The following is a 17,794-nucleotide window of genomic DNA, read 5'->3' as shown; positions in this document are numbered from 1 at the left end:
AAGCATGGGACTGCTGGTAAGAAGCTGGTGGGCATGTAAAGTATCACTGTTTTCTCTTTTACCTGTTTAATATAGAGAGTTTGTTGTCTTCCGATCACGTAAACTCCTAACCTCTAGATCTGATCCACGACTTCCAACGCCGCTCTAATACCCACCTGCAATGTTCCTGTCTACACCATCCACCTCCATTTCGCGCTTCCATAGCTTCCACGCATCATAACATCATCTAGTCGTATACCAATCTCCATACCTTCCCCTTCTTACTCCCACTTCCCACTACCGCCCATGACCTTATTCCGTCGTACCTTCTCCAGGTGCTCCACACTCTCATAACCATTAATCCTCGCATAAAGCACCCTCAACAACCCACCTACCACCCACATAATCACGCCACTCACAACAAACAACCCAATCCGCTGATTCGTCGTGAGCATCGCAAAAATGGGGTAAGGGTAGAAACCATTCTGCAAAAAGCAGATTTCCTAGAAGATGGTGTGTATGGTTAGCTGAGTGTACTTGAGCAGTTTTGAGAATGGGATAATCTTACGATCCAGATCCAATATGTAAATGCAGTGATGGTGGAGAGAGCGAGTGTGATCATAGGCGCAGACTCATTCATTGGCGTGGTAGGCCATGGCGGAGAAAGCAGGATGTAATCTAAGGCCAGGACTACAGCAGGGACGAGATGGAATCCTATGTCGTAGATTGCTGGTGGTAGCGGGATATCACTATCATTCTCCCGTTAGCAAAAACGAACGTCACGGGAACAACATCAAATCTCGGCAATCGAGGGCAAGGAAAAAGACAACATACGGTTGCACCAAAAGCTTCCCATCAATAGCCTTCAACGTCCAGTACAGAATGCTGATGGTGGCTTCAATCGGCGCTGCTACGAGCGCGAGGTAGTTCTTTAGCCGGAACAGGTGGTCTGAGAGGGCGACGGCTGGCGGGTTTGAGGGGAGCGTGGAAGAGGCGGAGAGGGCGGTGGAGGTTAGGTCTGCGATGAGGCCGAAGAGGAAGGTTAGGGTTGAGAGGGAGAGGCCGATTATGGTTAGGAATTGGAGGTGCCAGCCGAAGGAGGAGTTCTGCATGTGTTAGACTAACAGCGGCACGCAATGACAACATCTCCAAAGACGTTGTAAAATATGCAATGGATATACACATACAAACACATTTGGGTTATCAATTAAGCTGGACTCGTGTTAGCTTGGTGCAAAGTTGGCGAGATGAAGACATACAACTTGAAGGAACTGTAGAAGCTGATCAGACCAGCAACCTATAACGTAGATACTCGTCAACATTTGACCTTGCCAATGCGTTCTCGGTATCTCTTTCTCTTTTACTTACGTGCAACGCGCCCGAAAATCCTTTGGATGGAGAGTCAAATCGCTGAAGCGGATGCCGCCGGCTCGCCATAGGCTCGACTTCCCCAGATTTCTTCGACGAAACAGCCATGTTGTGCGCCTCAAAAGCGGATAAAGTACAAACAAATTAACACCTGGAAATGCTGGAATATGTGGGATATCAGACGGTCGTCTTGCAAAGAAGTTTTGAGGCTGTAGAGAAATGCAATGCCATCAGAAACACAACATGACGTACAGTTTTCTCAAAAAGCTTCACCTGGCACCACAGCGGCGCCAGCCAAGCCAACGTGGGTCCCCCTGCGACTGACTGCCGTTTGAGCCTCGGAAGTTTGCCGCATCGAGATCTGACTCAGCAGGCAGCGCAACCAGCAACCAGCAACACCATCAGCAGTCTGCCATCGAACGTCCAGTGTGTTCACCGACCTCAAAGTTTACTCATCACTCGTACAACACAGACCCGTTCGTACTTAAACCCCATCCCACGTATCATCTGACGTCTTGTAGATAAACTCCGTGCCTACCCTCGCGGCTAAACCTCGGCGAAAGCGCTGCCGACGGCTCGCCAACGGGAAAGGTACGAATCAGAGCACGATCAGGCCGTCCGCCATGGCAAAACCTCGGCACGCTTACGAGTGCCACTACGGTAGATCTCGAGACGCGCCAATGATGCGCGAATGTGTTCCCCCAATTCTCCACAACGAAGCGTCTCGAGATGCACCGATGCGGTCGACAATGGTGTGCTTTCCCGGAGAGACGGTCAGGATTCCCGTGTGGGATTGGAGGCGAGCGCGGAGGAGCGGCGTTGGAGTACTTATATCGAGGGTCGTGCGCGGTGGAGGGGGGATGTGTATGCAGAGCGGCGATAACCTTTTTGTTGCAAAGTGCTTTTTGTTGAGTATATCTGTCACTACGGGCGAATAGACGGTAGCGCGTGGTTCATTTCACACCATTGTCGAGTTTTCTTGGGTGATTGCTCTTCTACGACACTTCTGAGAAGATGGGTTCAAAAGTTGAGACTGTCCTTCAGTCTCTGACGCTGGAAGAGAAGATATCGCTGCTTGCTGGGAAGGACTTTTGGGAAACTGTGCCTGTACTTGATAAGGGCGTTCCCGCTATCAAGGTAGGACTTTGCTCTGCAACTTTAGACTTGCTTCACAGTGACTGACGCACAGTAGACTAGCGATGGACCGAACGGTGCACGTGGCGAAGTGTTCACAGGAGGAACACGAGCTGCATGTTTCCCTGCTGCAGTGTGTTCAGCGGCGACGTGGAATCCTGAAAATGCAAAGCATATAGGCCATGCGTTGGCTGAAGAGACTAAGACGAAGAGTGCGCGAGTGCTGTATGTCTGCTGATGTACGAGGCGCATATTCACTGCTAACGAAGCCTCAGTCTTGCGCCCACCATGTGCAACCATAGACATCCCCTCGGTGGCCGCAACTTTGAATCTTTTTCCGAAGATCCGTATCTTGCTGGCAAGATGGCCGCCAATGTCGTCAGCGGGCTACAAGAGAAAGGCATCGCAGCGACCATCAAGCACTTTGTGGCCAACGAGCAGGAGACAGATCGCCTGAAGGTCAACGAGATTGTGTCTGAGCGTGCACTGAGGGAAATCTACATGAAGCCTTTCGAAATCACCATCAAGGAAGCGAATCCCCTCGCTGTTATGACATCTTACAACAAAGTCAACGGAACACATGCAGATTCGAACGAATTCCTCCTCAAGCAAGTCTTGCGTGGTGAATGGGGGTGGGAAGGGCTTGTCATGAGCGACTGGGGTGGTACCAACTCTACGGCCGACTCGCTGAACGCTGGATTGGATCTAGAGATGCCTGGTCCGACGAGGTGGCGCAGTACCGATGCTGTCCTCGAGGCTGTCAAGAAGGGCCAGGTCACCGAAGACACCATCACTGAGCGAGCGAGAAATGTTCTGAATCTTATCGAGAAGGTTGGCGCGTTCGAGAACCCAGAGATTCCGCCTGAGCAGTCTATCGTCGACCCTAAGCATAGCAAACTTATTCGGGATGTTGCTGGACAGGGCATTACCCTACTAAAGAACAACGGTGTCTTGCCGCTCAGGAAGGAAGAGGTCAAGGGTAAGACGATCGGGCTGTTCGGTCTGGCTAAGGAGGCTCTGATTCATGGTGGCGGAAGTGCTTCATTGAATGCTCACTACCGCATCACTCCGGAAGAAGGCCTCAAAGCTGCCTACGAAAACGACGTGGAATTCAAGTTCGCCAAGGGAGCCGCCACGTATCGACTCATCCCACCCCTATCGAAAGGCTGTAAAGATCTTGAGGGAAACGACGGTTGGAAGATGGAACTCTTCAACCAGGGCAACACCAGTAAGCCCATCAAGACAAAGCATGGCTATAAAGAAGCCGCATTTTCTCCACTGCTGGAACAGAGTGCCAAGGACAGCGAAGTCAGGTTTACCACCTTCTTTACTCCCAGCGAATCTGGATCTCACTATCTGGGCTGCTCAGGCATCGGCCCTACCGTCGTCCACGTAAACGGCGAGCTCGTCTACGAGCAAAAGCACAACTCACCAGATGCCATGGGCTTCCTCTTCGGCGGCAACCCCGAAAAAGGGTTCCGCGTCCCATTCACCGCAGGCAAGCCCTGCGAAATCCAGGTCCACTCCAAGCCGCCCGCCGGCGACTCAAAAGGAGACATCCTCGCCGGTCTCCCCGGATTCAGACTAGGCTTCATGTACGCCTCCGAGCACGATCTCGACATGGCCGCCGAAGCCAAAGCCCTCGCAGAAGAATGCGACATAGCCATCGTCTTCACAGGCCACACCCCCGTCTGGGAAACCGAAGGCCAAGACCAAGTCGGCTTCCACCTGCCCCGCGAAGGCTCACAAGACAAGCTCGTCGAAACAGTCGCATCCGTGAACCCGCGAACCATCGTCGTAAACTCGACCGGTGTAGCTGTCGCCCTGCCCTGGCTCGACAACGTCTCCGCATTGATTCAAGCCTGGTTTCCGGGTCAAGAAGCCGGAAACGCCATCGCTGATATCATATCCGGTGCCGTGAACCCTTCTGGTCATCTACCCATCTCATGGCCTAAACGCATTGAAGACGCGCCTGCGCATGGCCATTTCCCTGGTACGCGGGATGAAACGGGGCAGCTTACTGTCAAGTATGAAGAAGGTGTTTTTGTGGGCTACAGACACTACGATCGTATCGCTGCGGATAAGATTCATTTCCCCTTTGGGTTCGGATTGTCGTACACGACGTTCTCTTTTGCTGAGGCGAGCGTTGAGCACTCGTCGCCTGGACACTTTTCTACGAGCGTTGTGGTCAAGAACACGGGAAGTGTTGCTGGTGCCACGGTGGTTCAGCTGTATGTGGGTAGGAAGGAGAAGGCTGCAGAGCATCCGGTGAAGACTCTTGTGGCTTTCCGGAAAGTGGCTCTTGAGGCTGGTGCGCAGGAGACTGTGCGGTTGGATGTCAAGAATAAGGACTTTGCTTACTTTGATGAGGGGAGGGGGAAGTGGGCGGTGGACCGGGGGCAGTATGAGTTTTTGTTTGGACACAGTGCCGGGGAGATTGAGGGCGTTGTGACGGTGGATGTTGAGGGGGTGAGGGAGTTGAAGTTATAGAGAGGCTTTGATTCGTTTTTATTACTCTGCCGTTTCGAGGAATGTGAGGAAACAACCAGGCCGGTCATGAAGCCTGTACTTTGTGCACGTGACGTACCTAACATGCTCAACGCACCAATACCTATTCAGCTGGCAACTGATGCAACCTTCTTCTTCCTGCAATAATAGGCCAATGTATTCTCCATGACCTAGATACTGCTATGCGTATGATTCTTTCCTTGTACCTGTCTCTTTTATACTCCTGACCCTTTACAAGGCGTCACGGCTCTGTCTTTGACGACGAACAGCTTGTTTTTGCGTCTCAAACGAGGGCAAACACTACTTCAAAAAATCCTTTCTGATCTTGCAGTCCGGTCGTTTGACTGCATATGAACCGTCGGGACCATGATGAGTTGTCTTCCGTACCTATCTAGGTAGGTACTCCGCGAGCCAACTGAGGTCACGTGATGGTACTCAAGGCTCCGGTCTAATGACCAGAGATGATGATAAAAAAACAGCATTCATACTAGGGAACGTGTTGAATACTAGAAGAGAAGACAAGCCATTTCAAGATGGAAAAGGCTATACCACTAGAAAAGCTACACAACAAGCGGGAAATACCGTGAGCGATTCGTGCACATCGGGTACATCAACCGCAAGCGAGAAGAAACAGGGAAACTAGGAAAGCTGAGTGTCGAAACCCGATGACAAGGCTCTACACGGTTTACCCAAGATACAGTTTTGATGAAGCCTCAAGGAAAGAAGACGTACACGTGCGTCCCACTAAAACGCACGCTCGGTACGAACAGACCGAGGAAGCAAGCAACTCCAACAAAAGAAGCAACATCACGAACCCCCTGTTCCCCCTTTCTTCTTTCCCACCCCCCTCATCAGGTACATGTAGCCATCACCACTACCATCAAGAAACACCTAGGTACCAAAACATGCACACATCCTACACACCGCCGAAAGCGGAGCGACCGAAAGAAAAAGAAGCAAGATGATCAAAACGCCGGAGCGTGTCAAATCCCACACCTCAACAGCACCAAAGGCAATCGCGATCCAGCATAACCGCCATTACTCATCAGCCTGCCACCACGGGTACTAGCGCGAGGCCCGAGCTCATCTTTCCGCGGACCCTCCTTCTCTCCCTCTTTCCTCCCCACTTAAAAAGTCGAAACCTTGGAACAGACGTGAGATGTGGGAGGGAACCGGCACACCGGCGTTTTGGTGGCAGCGATAAACTAACGCACAGACGCTCATGAGCAAAAGTGTGAAATGGCATGCCAGCGGATAACGCGGCATCGAGGATGCGCTGATCTAGATTCGCGATGCTTGCTGTGTAACTTTGAGGATTGTGTGTGGTGTGTGCGAAACAGGCTGGGTTCTAGAATTGCGCGATGGGGCATGGGTTGTGGGTTTTTTTGCTTGGATTGGTTATAGGGATGGATATGCATATGTGGCTATTGGGGTGTGGGAGAGTTTGTGCCTTTTCGCATCTCGCACTGTCCTTCTGCATTCTGCGTTTCCGCTTGTTTAGCTGTTCTATTGCTCTCGGGTATAACGGCGTTTGCTAGTAGTTGGTCCTTGTGTGTGGGTGTGGGTGTGCGGAAAGCGTTGGGGCTACTATGGCAAGCTCGGAAGCGATGGATGGGGATGAGGCTTTTCAGAGCTTCGTCCGGAGATGCGCGGGTTGCTGGGCTTGGCTTTGGGTGCGATCCTTGTTCTACGTACCTGGGTGCTCTGCAAAATCTGAGGGGACCACCGAGGGAGTTTGGGTTGCTGTGAGCATGTGCAAGGACACGTGTAGGTAGTGTAAAGTTTACGTTGCATCATGACGATTCTGGCATGTTGCAGATATCTAGCGTCGGTCGTTTTGTACGGACATTCAACCTTGTAGTCGAGATGGCGACTTTCCTACCTGAGCATTCATTGTGGCCAGGGTGCTTTTGCCGACAGACCAGTGGGATGATCATGATGCTCCTCCACGGTGTGTCTGCCCAGGAGACTTTTCATAGGTCGCGGCCACGTAACCCGCGAGGGTGGGTATCCCTACCCGGAGGCACTAGACGCAAGTAAGGGCCAGAACAAGAACGAAGAGGTCGAGAACCCTCCCTACGACCCTGCCAGCCCTGAAAGGGCCGATCAAGATAAAGTCAAGTTCTGCATGTAAAAAAATATCGACAAATTGAAAAGACCATGAGCAGGGGCGGCGGTTGAAGTGCGACCGGGGTTTGCGCGCAAAACACAGGACAAGTCCGAGCGGGATAATGCAGGAGAGTATGTTACATTACGAATGAGAGTAATAAGAATACAGAAATGGATAACTCCAATGAAACTACGGTGACAAGAGAACGATGTGGGAAGGAGAGCATACTCAATTACCCACACGAATCCAAGCACTAGCTTCGTTTCCTACGTGTCTCTTGATCTCATCTTGCCTATTAGAAGATCATGTCATCGTCAAGTTTTCGTTCCTCGGTGATAAAAAATGGCAGAAGCGAATGAATGCAGAAGAGCTCCGTCTAGCGCCCACTGCCCGGCAGTGGAGGGCCCGACAGAATTCTTCCAAGTGCAACAAAGAGGCGCATCGTTACGTCTCAAGCTTCAAGTCGTTCTAGCCGAGATCAACGGTAAACAAGCGTCTGGTACATCAAGTGCAATGCAATGAGGCCAATTGAGGCTTGACAAGTGCCTAGAATGTTCGCATCTGGGGCATCATCATGCCGGTGGCTACACCGGGCGGCATTACCGGTGCACCGGCAGCCGACGGTCCCATTCGATGGAACATCTGGACCAGGCGCTCTCCAACACTGGGTTCGAGTTCTGTGCCATCTCTCGCAATCTTGACTTCGCGATTCGCATTCCATGGGTTGCGGAGGCCACGGGTGCGGTAAAATGGTAGGCGGTTCGTCGAGACCCACTCGATCTTGAAAGGCTTGCCCCAGCTCTGCGGAACGGCTGAGGTGTCGGCTTCAATTTGTTGCGGCGCATCGTCTCTCTCAGTCTTGTCGTCATTGTTCTGTGCTTCTTCTTCGCCGTCTGTTTCGGGTAGCTCTGCCTCCCAGAAGATTGTGCCGCGCGCAGAGTCGTCAATGATCCTTCCTCGCGGCGCCCATTCCGTTGCCGGAGTAGCGATCGCCTTTGGCACATCCGTCGCGTCTAGGGTGGCCTCGGGCTTGGGGGCCGAGCCTATCGTGGGAGACCCATCTTCAAGAATTTGTGACGCCATGCGTGCGTAGCCGAAGTACTCGCCCGACTTGTTCGCGGAGAAGATGAGATAGACATTTTCAGCAGACTAGATTCTGTCAGTCAACGGTCTTGAATGTGGAGAGTAGGGTGCGCTCACCTGGAAAGCCTTGTTCAGGACATCTTCGTTATGAGACTGTGTGGCCCAAATACCGTTCCGTACACTGAGCTCTAGGTCTTGTAGCGTGAGGCTTTTCACGATGAAGTATTTGGTGGCAGTGTCCACAGATGATTTAAGATCTTCAACACTTTTGTGCGATGGCGAGTCAACTGCGTCTTCGGTGGGAGCATCGGTGACATTGTCTGGTGTCGGAGTCGTTGCTCGAGAAGCATTCTTCTGCTGGCCTATCATGGCCGAAGGCGCCGTGGGTACACCTGATGCCGGAGCAGAGCTGCGTCGAAGGCGGCAGACTAAACGTACGCCGCTGAAGCGCGAGTCGTGGAACCTGTGCATTGCGGCTGTGCAAGATGCTTCTGTGCGGTAGTTGACGAACGCACAGTTGCTCTTGGAAATCAAGAACAGACTTTCAATGTCCTTGGTAGCGTCGCGGGAGAAGTGATCCTTCAGGGCGACTATCGTAGTCCCAGGTGGGAGGTTACCAACCCAAAGTGCGTGTCCAGATTGTTTGGGTTTGCGAGGCGGTCCACGAGGTATGGAGCTCACGGGCCCAGGACGAGGCATGCCTGGAAGGTCATCAGTAGCTGTGTGCACCATTTTGCGACGTCGAACTTGCGCAATGGCAGGTCGCGGACTTTGCTTACCGGAAGACTGCGCAAACTGTACGCCGTATGGAGACATGATTGAGCTTGAGTCGCCCATGTAGTTTCCAGTGGCCATTCGAACACCAGGGAAGCCACCATCACCATGCGAATAATCCGCAACATGGCCTTGCATACCCGTGTTCGTCGAGCCGGCTTTCCTTTCGTACATTTGGCCCTGAGCACCAAATCCAGGATTGAATTGCCCCTGTTGTCCGTATGGTGCCGGATAATACATGTACTGTGAAGCCTGCTGATAGTTTTGGTAGGGCGACTGCATCGGCGCCACGCCTGCTAAACGAGGCTGATTTGTCGGGTAAGAAGGATAGGCGTTGTACTGTGAGCCTTGTTGAGACATGAAGTGTTGTTGGGGGAGACTTGTAGCGAATCCAGGTCCATAGGAAGCATGAGCGGACATGTTACCGGGCATTTGCAGGTTCTGCCCAAGCTGGTATGCCACAGCTGAGGTGGATGCGCCCGACAGGGAGCGTGGTACTTGCGGGTTCATCGGAGTGTTGTCGTGTGCGCCGTAGTTGGGCAATGCACCTGTCATTGCGCCCATATTAAGTGGTGAAGTGCCGTGTTCTTGGGACTGATAGGTTCCGTTCGCGTGCGTTGATGAGCGATGGTCGGGTCGCAATTGACTTTGGGGTAGACTGCTAAGTTGAGAGTAGAACGGATCGTTGCTGTCGGGAGACTTGAGAGACGTGGGAAACGAATTCGAATTGTTTCCGTCACGCGCGAGACTGGCTGTCGTGTTGTCCATGGTATGAGACCGTGGACCGGGAGGTAGGTCGCCCATGTGTGGCTCGTAAACGACAGGAAGTGGCACCCACTGTTGGACCCAAACGAAAGACATGTTAGTCCATGTTACAACTAATACAACGAGTGCTAGAAAAACGAATGTGTAAAGGCCCGACTCAACCAAATTTTCCGAACATAGGAGAATACAACGTACCTAATTCTATATCAACGTATCCTTGAAGGGATGTGGCAAGCCGGAAAGGACGATACCCGAAAGTAAGTCGCTTCGCAAGAGAGACGACGATCAAGGTTTGCCAATGGGTAAGGGAGGCTATGAGGTGATCGCGTGTAAAAAAAGATGCCGGCAGTAGGAGAAACCGTTTGAGGGAAGATGAACGGCTTCGGTTGATGTACTACCTGGAGAAGGAGCTCGCTTAAGGCGGAACGAAGATGATGGTCAGAATTGCACGACCACTCAGACGGCAGAAGCGAGCTCTCAAAGCCTTATGAGGTTGGGGACGGCGCAACGGCAGGGTCCGCAATGGGCAAGCGTACGTGCGGCAGATAGTAGGAGCTAGGGTCGCAGAGATGGGCTCATTGACTAGCTTAGTAGAAACGGGAAGGCCGCCAAAGGGTTCTCGCGAGCTTTCTGCTTCACTCGCCGCTGGCCGCAGCAACTAGCAGCAGCCTGATTGGCTGTTGGTAGGCTTCCCGTGGCTGACAGGATTCGATGTGGAGTGACAGGGTCTGAACCGATGCTTTGGAGGCGAAACGATCACCAAAAGCCCAGCAAGGAGAAGATTGGGTGCCTGAGTCAAGGGAATTTTAGAAAACAAGTGTTGCGGACGTGGTATATCATCGGACGTGGCGAGTGATACCGTTTCTAGAATGCTATGGGCCGATGGCGCTGATCCTAGACTATCTTACCAAAGCTTAGCGGGCCCTTCCTAGCAATCTCCGGTAGGCGCAAATTTAGTGTTTGTTCTGTATACCGAAACGCAAACTGGTGCTGGTGTCAATTTGTCGAGTGAAAACCTGCATGGAAAGTAGAAGAAAGCATTGGACTACGAAGGTGCTGGGAGACCATGGTACCAGGGGGTCTGCTAGCACCGGCTTGTATAGTGACAGCATCGCCTAGATCAAGATCATGAAGTAATTCAGCGCCGTCCATAGGAACGGGCCCAACATGCATGCGAGTTGGCGGACCAATCGAGGAGGCTGTATGGATAATGGAGCAGACGCGACATGCACGAACTGAGCCGCCCAGAAGACTCCGGCCCTCTAGGGAGCAGGGTGAAGCCATGGATGCCGCGTGGACGTGATTAGGGCGTCACGATAATGACCAGGCATGGAGCCAGCCCAGGGAGCTGACAGGGGACCCGGTAAAAGCATCTCGCGGCGTTGTTGAGTCCTTCGTGGTAGGCTGGCTCGGCGGTGGTACTCCCCTGGTGACCCTGCGGCGGGAGTGCGTCGAAACGAGGATGGAAGAAAGATGGAGCGGGCAGCTATGGCTGTGGGACCTATACAGGCCTAGCGCCACAGCGCGACAGTGGGCCTCGACATGACAGCGTTCGCTTCCATGAACGCGAACACGCCGGCGCAGCCAAAGCTTGACAAGTCTGCACTTGGTTTGGTTCGGCACGCTGCTCGGCAGACGGCTGAAATGAATGGCCCGAAAACCGTTTGCTCAAACATGCAAAGTGGTTCTGGCCTGCGAGTGAGGCCGGTTCGCCACAGTCGGAGTGACCGCTCCATGACAGCCCTACTAGTGATCTCCCGCCACAGCACAGCCACCACACTTGTTCCCGCGTGGTCATGATCGACACCCGGGCGAGCAATGAATCAAACGTCTGTCCCGTCCGCCGGGGTGCAACAATGACGTTGTCGCTACAAGAATAGATCGCAGATCATGAGCTTATTCGATTCATCTCGACTGACGTCTGCTCACTTGGGGAGTTGTTGTCTTGCTCAGCTGGTAGCTACGAGAGCTGAGATGGGACTGAACTTCGGCCTAATGCAAGATTGCCATGCTAAGATTGCCATGTTCCGTGCAGCCGATGCATGCATTTCCGGTCGCAAGCAGTATGGGAATTATTAAGCCTTCGCGATACTACCCACATGACGCAGTGGCGCTGGTAGCATCCGTTGCAGGGTCCAGCACAGATCCATCACCATCGAATCAGCGGCCGGTCGCGAACGCGGACGTTGGCACTACCGCACATGGAGCCTCTTCGTATTCAAGAACCCGGCTGGAACCTTGCGGGGCCCAAGTGCGTGGTGCATAGCAGCTCTGTCGCGAGTACACGTCGGATACAGGCGGTAGGTCCGAATAACGTCGTCCCCGTGGCCACTCGTTACGCGTTGCGTCGCGTAGCATGCAGCAACGAAGCGACTGAGGCTGTGAAGGATGATCTTTCGATAATGTGTCTCCTGTGTCAAGAAATCTTGTACCGATAAACTGCCTAGGGCACATGTACCTCGCCCCTGGCGATCCGTCCTCACCCCACATCTCGGGTCTTGCACGTGGTCGGTAAACGTAGACCCTTGCGACGCAAAAATCAATTGCTCCATCATGAATAGTCTGAGAACAGCTGACACGGCTTGTAAACACAAATCACAACTAGCTTACGGAGATGCACACGTTACTGCAGGGTCATGCATACGATCGCGATCTCTATATTCGCGCGGCCTGCACGGCGACGCAATCTCGAAACTATGTGGTGCCATTTTGCCACCCAAAGTACATTTTCGTAGCACTGTCGGCGCAAAAAGGTCAGCTTCAGGGGATATGCGCACATGCACCTGCGTTTCAGAACGCTGGAAGATGCAAAGTACACATCGGCTGCCCCGAGATGCTCATGTTTATGCTCACAGCGCGTAGGTGTGCTGCCCGCGCAGTCGACATACACCGCACACCTCTAATGCACGACTCGGAACAAAAGCCAATGAGGGTATAAACCACGGAACCCAATCGGATGTCCCTCCAATAGCAAACTCCCAGTGACATATCGTACGCTTGCACCTGGCCATTCCCCTGTCTGCGCACAGCCTGTGGTTCGCGCTATTCAAGTGAAGCAGTAGCGTGGGGCTGGTTCAGCATATTTGTCAACCCTCCAACAACTAATGGGTATCCAGCGAAAGCTTCAACGGGCTACAAATTCGCTGAGGAAATCTTCGATGTATTGAAAGTAGCGCGGTTCTGCAACGGTGTCGTTGTGGCTTCCGTTCGGTAGCTCCTTCCAGACTTTAGGCGCTTTGCAGACGTCGAACAACTTGGTCATGTGCGAAGGTCTGTCGAACAGTTAGCAAAGAGAACCCTGCCGGAAACTCAGTGTTTGGAAGTATGTGCGCTTACGGAATGATTTCATCCTTGAGACCGCTGAGGAACAGGATGGGTATCTTGGAAATCTTTGGAAGTGTCTCTTCAGTCGGCCAGATCTGGTGGCAGAGCGGAGTCAGGAAGCGGGCGGGAGGGAAGGCACTACTCTCTGTTAGTGATGGTATGTAAAGCCGATTGAAGGTACCCACGTCGGTATGAGTTTCTTGATCGAAGTAAAGGTGTTCTCCAGGATGATGCCGGAGATGTCACCTTCTCTCTGGTTACGAGCAGCCAATCCGACGGCAACTGCACCGCCAATACTTTGACCGTAGACGACAATCTTGGTGTCCCGAAGTTCGTGTCTCTGCCGGATGTAATCCAAGCCAGTCTGCGCATCGATCATGAGCCCCTTTTCGTTGGGATTGCCAGAGGATAGACCGTAACCGCGGTATTGCAACATCAACACATTACACCGGAGTTCGTTCTCGAGTATCTTTGCGATGGGAAGTCGGTAGCCAATGTTGCCAGCGTTGCCGTGGAACATGAGGACCGTTACATTGCGCGCATGCTGCTTGTTGGCTCGGATGAAGAAGGCGCTCAGAGACTCGCCATCGGGTGTGGGGATGAACAGCTCCTCATAGTCGGTTATGGCGAACTGGGAAGGTCTGGGGACGTTGGTGCGGGCGTCAGGAGGGAAGGCACGGGGATATATGATTTCACTGCCAAAGTTAGCCAAACCCAAGATGGGGATTGCAAGGATGACGTACTTTTGTTTGAAGTAGAGGAGACCACTGAGCAGCGCGGCGACACCAGAGGACGCTAGAATCGGCACTTTCAGGTAGGAGATGAAGGTGTCGAGAGCCGAAGCCATGCTCCCTGGTCGCACTTCGGGATCGGTGGGGCGTAGGATTGATCTGGGTTCAGGGGCCGAGCGACTTCGTGGGAACAGCTGCCTAGGTGAGGGAGAGCGAGAAGGAATAGAAGACTCGACCATTCGGAGCGACAGTCGCGACAAGGCAGTTGAGGTTCCAGCGCGCAACCGCCTGAACGCGAGCCCTCGAGGGTGTCGCATGGTGCAGCCGGCCACTAAGACCAGTAGCGTAATGCCAAGGAATATCAGCCGCGTAGAGTCGAGCTGCCTGCACCACCACTATAGCAACAACCCACCCCACAGCTTCTCTCGCCCGCACCATACGCCGCCCCATCCTATCGTCCCCCCGGAACTTCTTTCTGCCTCACCAACCAGCTCACCTCGCAATGATGATGTCAACGGGCATGTTGGGAGAAGGTACATTCGCCGCTACAAACAAGTCAACTGCGGAAGCTCACACCGCGCAGATGGCATTCACGTCGACATGAACCACCTCAAGAAGGGAGAGGTCAAGTAAGATACAATACTATCTATAGCGCTGCAAGATTACTAACAGCCATTGTAGCCTCGGAACATCCATGTTTGTCTTTCCTCGACCGCCTCCTCTAAGTCTCTAACAGTACTCAGCATGGCCATCAACTTCAAGGACGGTGTCATATTAGCCGCCGACAGCAGAACAACGACCGGAGCCTACATCGCGAACCGAGTCACCGACAAGCTCACACAAGTCCACGACACCATCTGGTGTTGCAGATCTGGATCCGCAGCAGACACACAGGCCGTCGCGGACATTGTTCAATACCACCTCGGCATGTACGGTACCACCAACGACGAGCCACCCACGACGCAGACGGCGGCAGCCATCTTCCAAGAACTGTGCTACTCCAATAAGGACCAACTCTCGTGAGTAGGCCATGGCCGCGCGACCATCAGTCACTGACGTACATGCAGCGCTGGACTCATCATTGCCGGATGGGACCACCGACACGGCGGCCAAGTATACTCGATCCCTCTCGGCGGCTCCCTGCACAAGCAATCATACGCGATTGGTGGCTCGGGTTCGACGTACATCTACGGATACTGCGACGCGAACTGGAAGGAGAACATGAGCGAGGAGGAAGGCATCAAGTTCGTCAAGGGCGCACTCTCAGAAGCCATCAAGTGGGACGGCAGCTCGGGCGGTGTGATTCGCATGGTGGTGCTCACAGGCAAGGGTGCGCAGAGGCATCTATACCTGCCAGACCAGAACTACGAGGGGCCAGGCAAGCAGTAGGACTCGTCATGACATGATACCTGAACGATCTGTATGAAATAAAAGAAAGCAAGTTAGCTAGCATCATCTACACAGGAACTTGGGCCACGGGCGTGGGATGGACCGCAGCCACAGGCCAATCAACTGTCAGCATTGCCCCATTCGTCACCGGCCTTTTCTTGGCTCCTCTCCGTCTAGTTTTGTGCAGCATTTTACGTAGCGCGACGTGCCGAGGTGGCAGAATTATCATCTTGTGTTTATCTAGTTGGATGCAGCGAGTGCTGAAACGGCTCTTGGTGGCTGCACAGTGTCGTCACATGCGTCTGGGACTGTGCAGGTGAATTGCGGCCAGGGTCTCGTTGATCTCGCCAGTCGTTGGTCTGTGACGTCCGGTCCCCACGCCTTTCTCCAACAACACCTCATCACTCACCACGCTGGGCCCCGACTCGGCGCGCATCTTGCCCTTCACCTTGACACGACGCGTGCCGTCCAATTTGCTTTGGGTACGGCAGAGTAGAGCAGGCTCGCACGCGGTATCTGCGCCCCTTTAAGCTGCGTCCAAGTTCGGGCTCTCTACGATAAGGCTCAACAACACGACCGACGCCTCGCACCGATCCACTGCGCCCGCGAACCACGCTCCTTGGTGCACCCAGCACAGCCATTGTGTCGCGCCTGCCTCCCGTTCAAGACCATCGTGAACTCCAGACACCTGCACAGCCTGGTTTCGCGCGGAATGACTTCGCTTCTGGTGAGCGACTTCGGTGGGAACCACTTTCACACCAACATGTTTGGCGGCGGCAGTACGCACCAGGCGCAAGAGTCTCCTGCCGGCCATCACACGCCTGTACGCCCGTCGCCGTCTTCGAGCGCCAATGCGCCGCGGCCAGTAGCTTCGTCTGCTGATGTTCCCATGGCGGATTCGGGAGCCCCGCAGTCGAGCTCAACACCAAGCCAACGATCGCAGCAGCACAACAGCTTAGAGCCAAACTCCACCGCACCCGCTGCTGACCAAGCAGTACCGACACCACCCAGTCCGACTTTCCGTCCCCGCTCGCAGCAGCCGACGCCTTCGGGCACAGACCCCGCCGTCGCAAACACGCGAACCGTTCCCCAGCCTTCGCCAGCACAGTCCCTACGATCGCCGGAAGCTTCTCCTACGCGCATCAAAGTCAAGAGTCTGTCACACATCCAGAGTTTTGCCATCGATGAGTCCAGTCCCTTCTCTCAGTCGCGCTCGCTCGCACGGCGGCAGCGACGAGACCCCGCAGAGGTTGGGCCTCAATATGAAATCAGCGAGATGCCTGTCTCAGATATAATCGAAATGGTTGCCGGACTCCTAACCAAGATCACAACAACCAACGATCGGCAGCATGACCATCTACACCGCCAAATCCCCCCATCAGACGGCACAGCGGGCTTGAGTCAACAGACCACCAGCGTCCTGGCCTTCCACGGCAAGAACGTCCCCAGCATCTCAATCCTCAGCTATCTGAGTAGAATTCACAAATACTGCCCCACTACGTACGAGGTCTTCTTGAGTTTACTCGTCTACTTCGACAGAATGACAGAGAGGGTAAATGCTGGCCCTATATCTGGTCTTCGCAAGGCTAATGAGCAGTCTGTTGAACACTCAAAGTCTACAATGTCAGCAACTCCGACCCCGGCAGAAAACGCACGACCTACATCAGCTTCCGCTCAGGCGGCGACCCCTCCTCCGTCAGGCTCCTTGGGCAAGCCATCGCAAACGCCAGGGGACAATGCCCAGCCGCCCTCCCCATCGCAACAAGATCTCGGCGTGGATGCGCTGAATCTATCCCACTTCTTTGTTGTTGACAGCTTCAACATACATCGTCTCGTCATAGCCGGCGTTACATGCGCCAGCAAATTCTTCTCCGACGTCTTCTATACAAACTCGAGATACGCAAAGGTTTGTGTTGGCCGATACACATTATGAAAACGCATGCTAACAGGTTCAAGGTCGGCGGTCTACCCTTGGTTGAACTGAACCACCTGGAGTTGCAATTTTTGCTATTAAATGACTTCCGCCTCGCCGTACCTCTGGAAGAAATGGAGGCTTATGGAACGATGTTAGTCGAGTTTTACGCGCGTGAAGTTGCCGAGCAGCATGAACGAGAAAACAGTGGAAAACAGTAATCTCGCCGCCCATCTCACCAAATTTGCTACGGTCCGTTCGACTGAGCGAAACCAGCATGACGGAGGAGGGCAGAGAAAGACTGCGGATCAACACCGAACAAACAGAAGGATTCTTCACGTCCAGTAGAGACCACAGGATACCACTATTGCGCAAACCATATGCCATGGCATATTTTTGACATCCAGAGTCTTTGTATTCTGGAATAATTTGAGAAAGGCAGACATGATGCCGAAACCCACGAGGTGACGACTTTGGTCCCAGCATGCGAGCGAGTGTTCTTCTTCCTTGGGTGTGTGTGTGTGCGTAGATTCTGGGATACCAACTGCCTGTCTTTTATTTTCAAGAGAGATTGATGACATTACGACAAAGTCTCATTCATCTGACCTTCGTTTTCATGCTCTGCCCCTTTTGTATTCTTTGTTTTGATACCTTTTTGTGCACCATTAGGGTGGCGTTTATAGAGGTGCAATTCGAGGACATTGTTTCGATAATTAT

At 53.3% G+C, this 17,794-nt stretch overlaps 6 protein-coding genes across 6 annotated transcripts; 3 read left to right on the top strand and 3 right to left on the bottom strand.

The window, feature by feature from the left end:
- Positions 1 to 260: 260 nt before the first annotated feature.
- J4E86_010523 (uncharacterized protein) lies at positions 261 to 1,455 on the bottom strand (the record flags this gene model as incomplete). Its single annotated transcript, XM_051451021.1, has 6 exons — positions 261 to 482; positions 548 to 728; positions 814 to 1,085; positions 1,167 to 1,191; positions 1,239 to 1,276; positions 1,348 to 1,455. 6 exons carry the CDS (start codon positions 1,453 to 1,455, stop codon positions 261 to 263), a joined length of 846 nt encoding a protein of 281 aa, XP_051297918.1.
- A 906-nt stretch (positions 1,456 to 2,361) lies between these two features.
- J4E86_010522 (uncharacterized protein) lies at positions 2,362 to 4,971 on the top strand (the record flags this gene model as incomplete). The annotated part of the gene is made up of 3 exons (XM_051451020.1): positions 2,362 to 2,484; positions 2,540 to 2,706; positions 2,757 to 4,971. 3 exons carry the CDS (start codon positions 2,362 to 2,364, stop codon positions 4,969 to 4,971), a joined length of 2,505 nt encoding a protein of 834 aa, XP_051297917.1.
- Positions 4,972 to 7,645: 2,674 nt separating this feature from the next.
- Positions 7,646 to 9,511, bottom strand: J4E86_010521 (uncharacterized protein; the record flags this gene model as incomplete). Its single annotated transcript, XM_051451019.1, has 3 exons — positions 7,646 to 8,248; positions 8,300 to 8,883; positions 8,962 to 9,511. 3 exons carry the CDS (start codon positions 9,509 to 9,511, stop codon positions 7,646 to 7,648), a joined length of 1,737 nt encoding a protein of 578 aa, XP_051297916.1.
- Positions 9,512 to 12,845: 3,334 nt separating this feature from the next.
- Positions 12,846 to 13,892, bottom strand: J4E86_010520 (uncharacterized protein; the record flags this gene model as incomplete). Its single annotated transcript, XM_051451018.1, has 4 exons — positions 12,846 to 12,993; positions 13,058 to 13,183; positions 13,231 to 13,740; positions 13,789 to 13,892. 4 exons carry the CDS (start codon positions 13,890 to 13,892, stop codon positions 12,846 to 12,848), a joined length of 888 nt encoding a protein of 295 aa, XP_051297915.1.
- A 484-nt stretch (positions 13,893 to 14,376) lies between these two features.
- PRE3 (Proteasome subunit beta type-1) lies at positions 14,377 to 15,165 on the top strand (the record flags this gene model as incomplete). Its single annotated transcript, XM_051451017.1, has 3 exons — positions 14,377 to 14,405; positions 14,520 to 14,795; positions 14,844 to 15,165. 3 exons carry the CDS (start codon positions 14,377 to 14,379, stop codon positions 15,163 to 15,165), a joined length of 627 nt encoding a protein of 208 aa, XP_051297914.1.
- Positions 15,166 to 15,877: 712 nt separating this feature from the next.
- On the top strand, positions 15,878 to 17,298 carry J4E86_010518 (uncharacterized protein; the record flags this gene model as incomplete). Its single annotated transcript, XM_051451016.1, has 2 exons — positions 15,878 to 17,071; positions 17,122 to 17,298. 2 exons carry the CDS (start codon positions 15,878 to 15,880, stop codon positions 17,296 to 17,298), a joined length of 1,371 nt encoding a protein of 456 aa, XP_051297913.1.
- Between the last annotated feature and the right edge of the window lie 496 nt (positions 17,299 to 17,794).

This window comes from Alternaria arbusti (assembly GCF_024043155.1).
Source record: "Alternaria arbusti strain BMP 1465 chromosome Unknown scaffold_22, whole genome shotgun sequence".
Lineage (NCBI taxonomy): Eukaryota > Fungi > Ascomycota > Dothideomycetes > Pleosporales > Pleosporaceae > Alternaria > Alternaria arbusti.
Note: the sequence above shows the minus strand (reverse complement) of the source record. Positions and strands in the feature narration are given on the sequence as shown.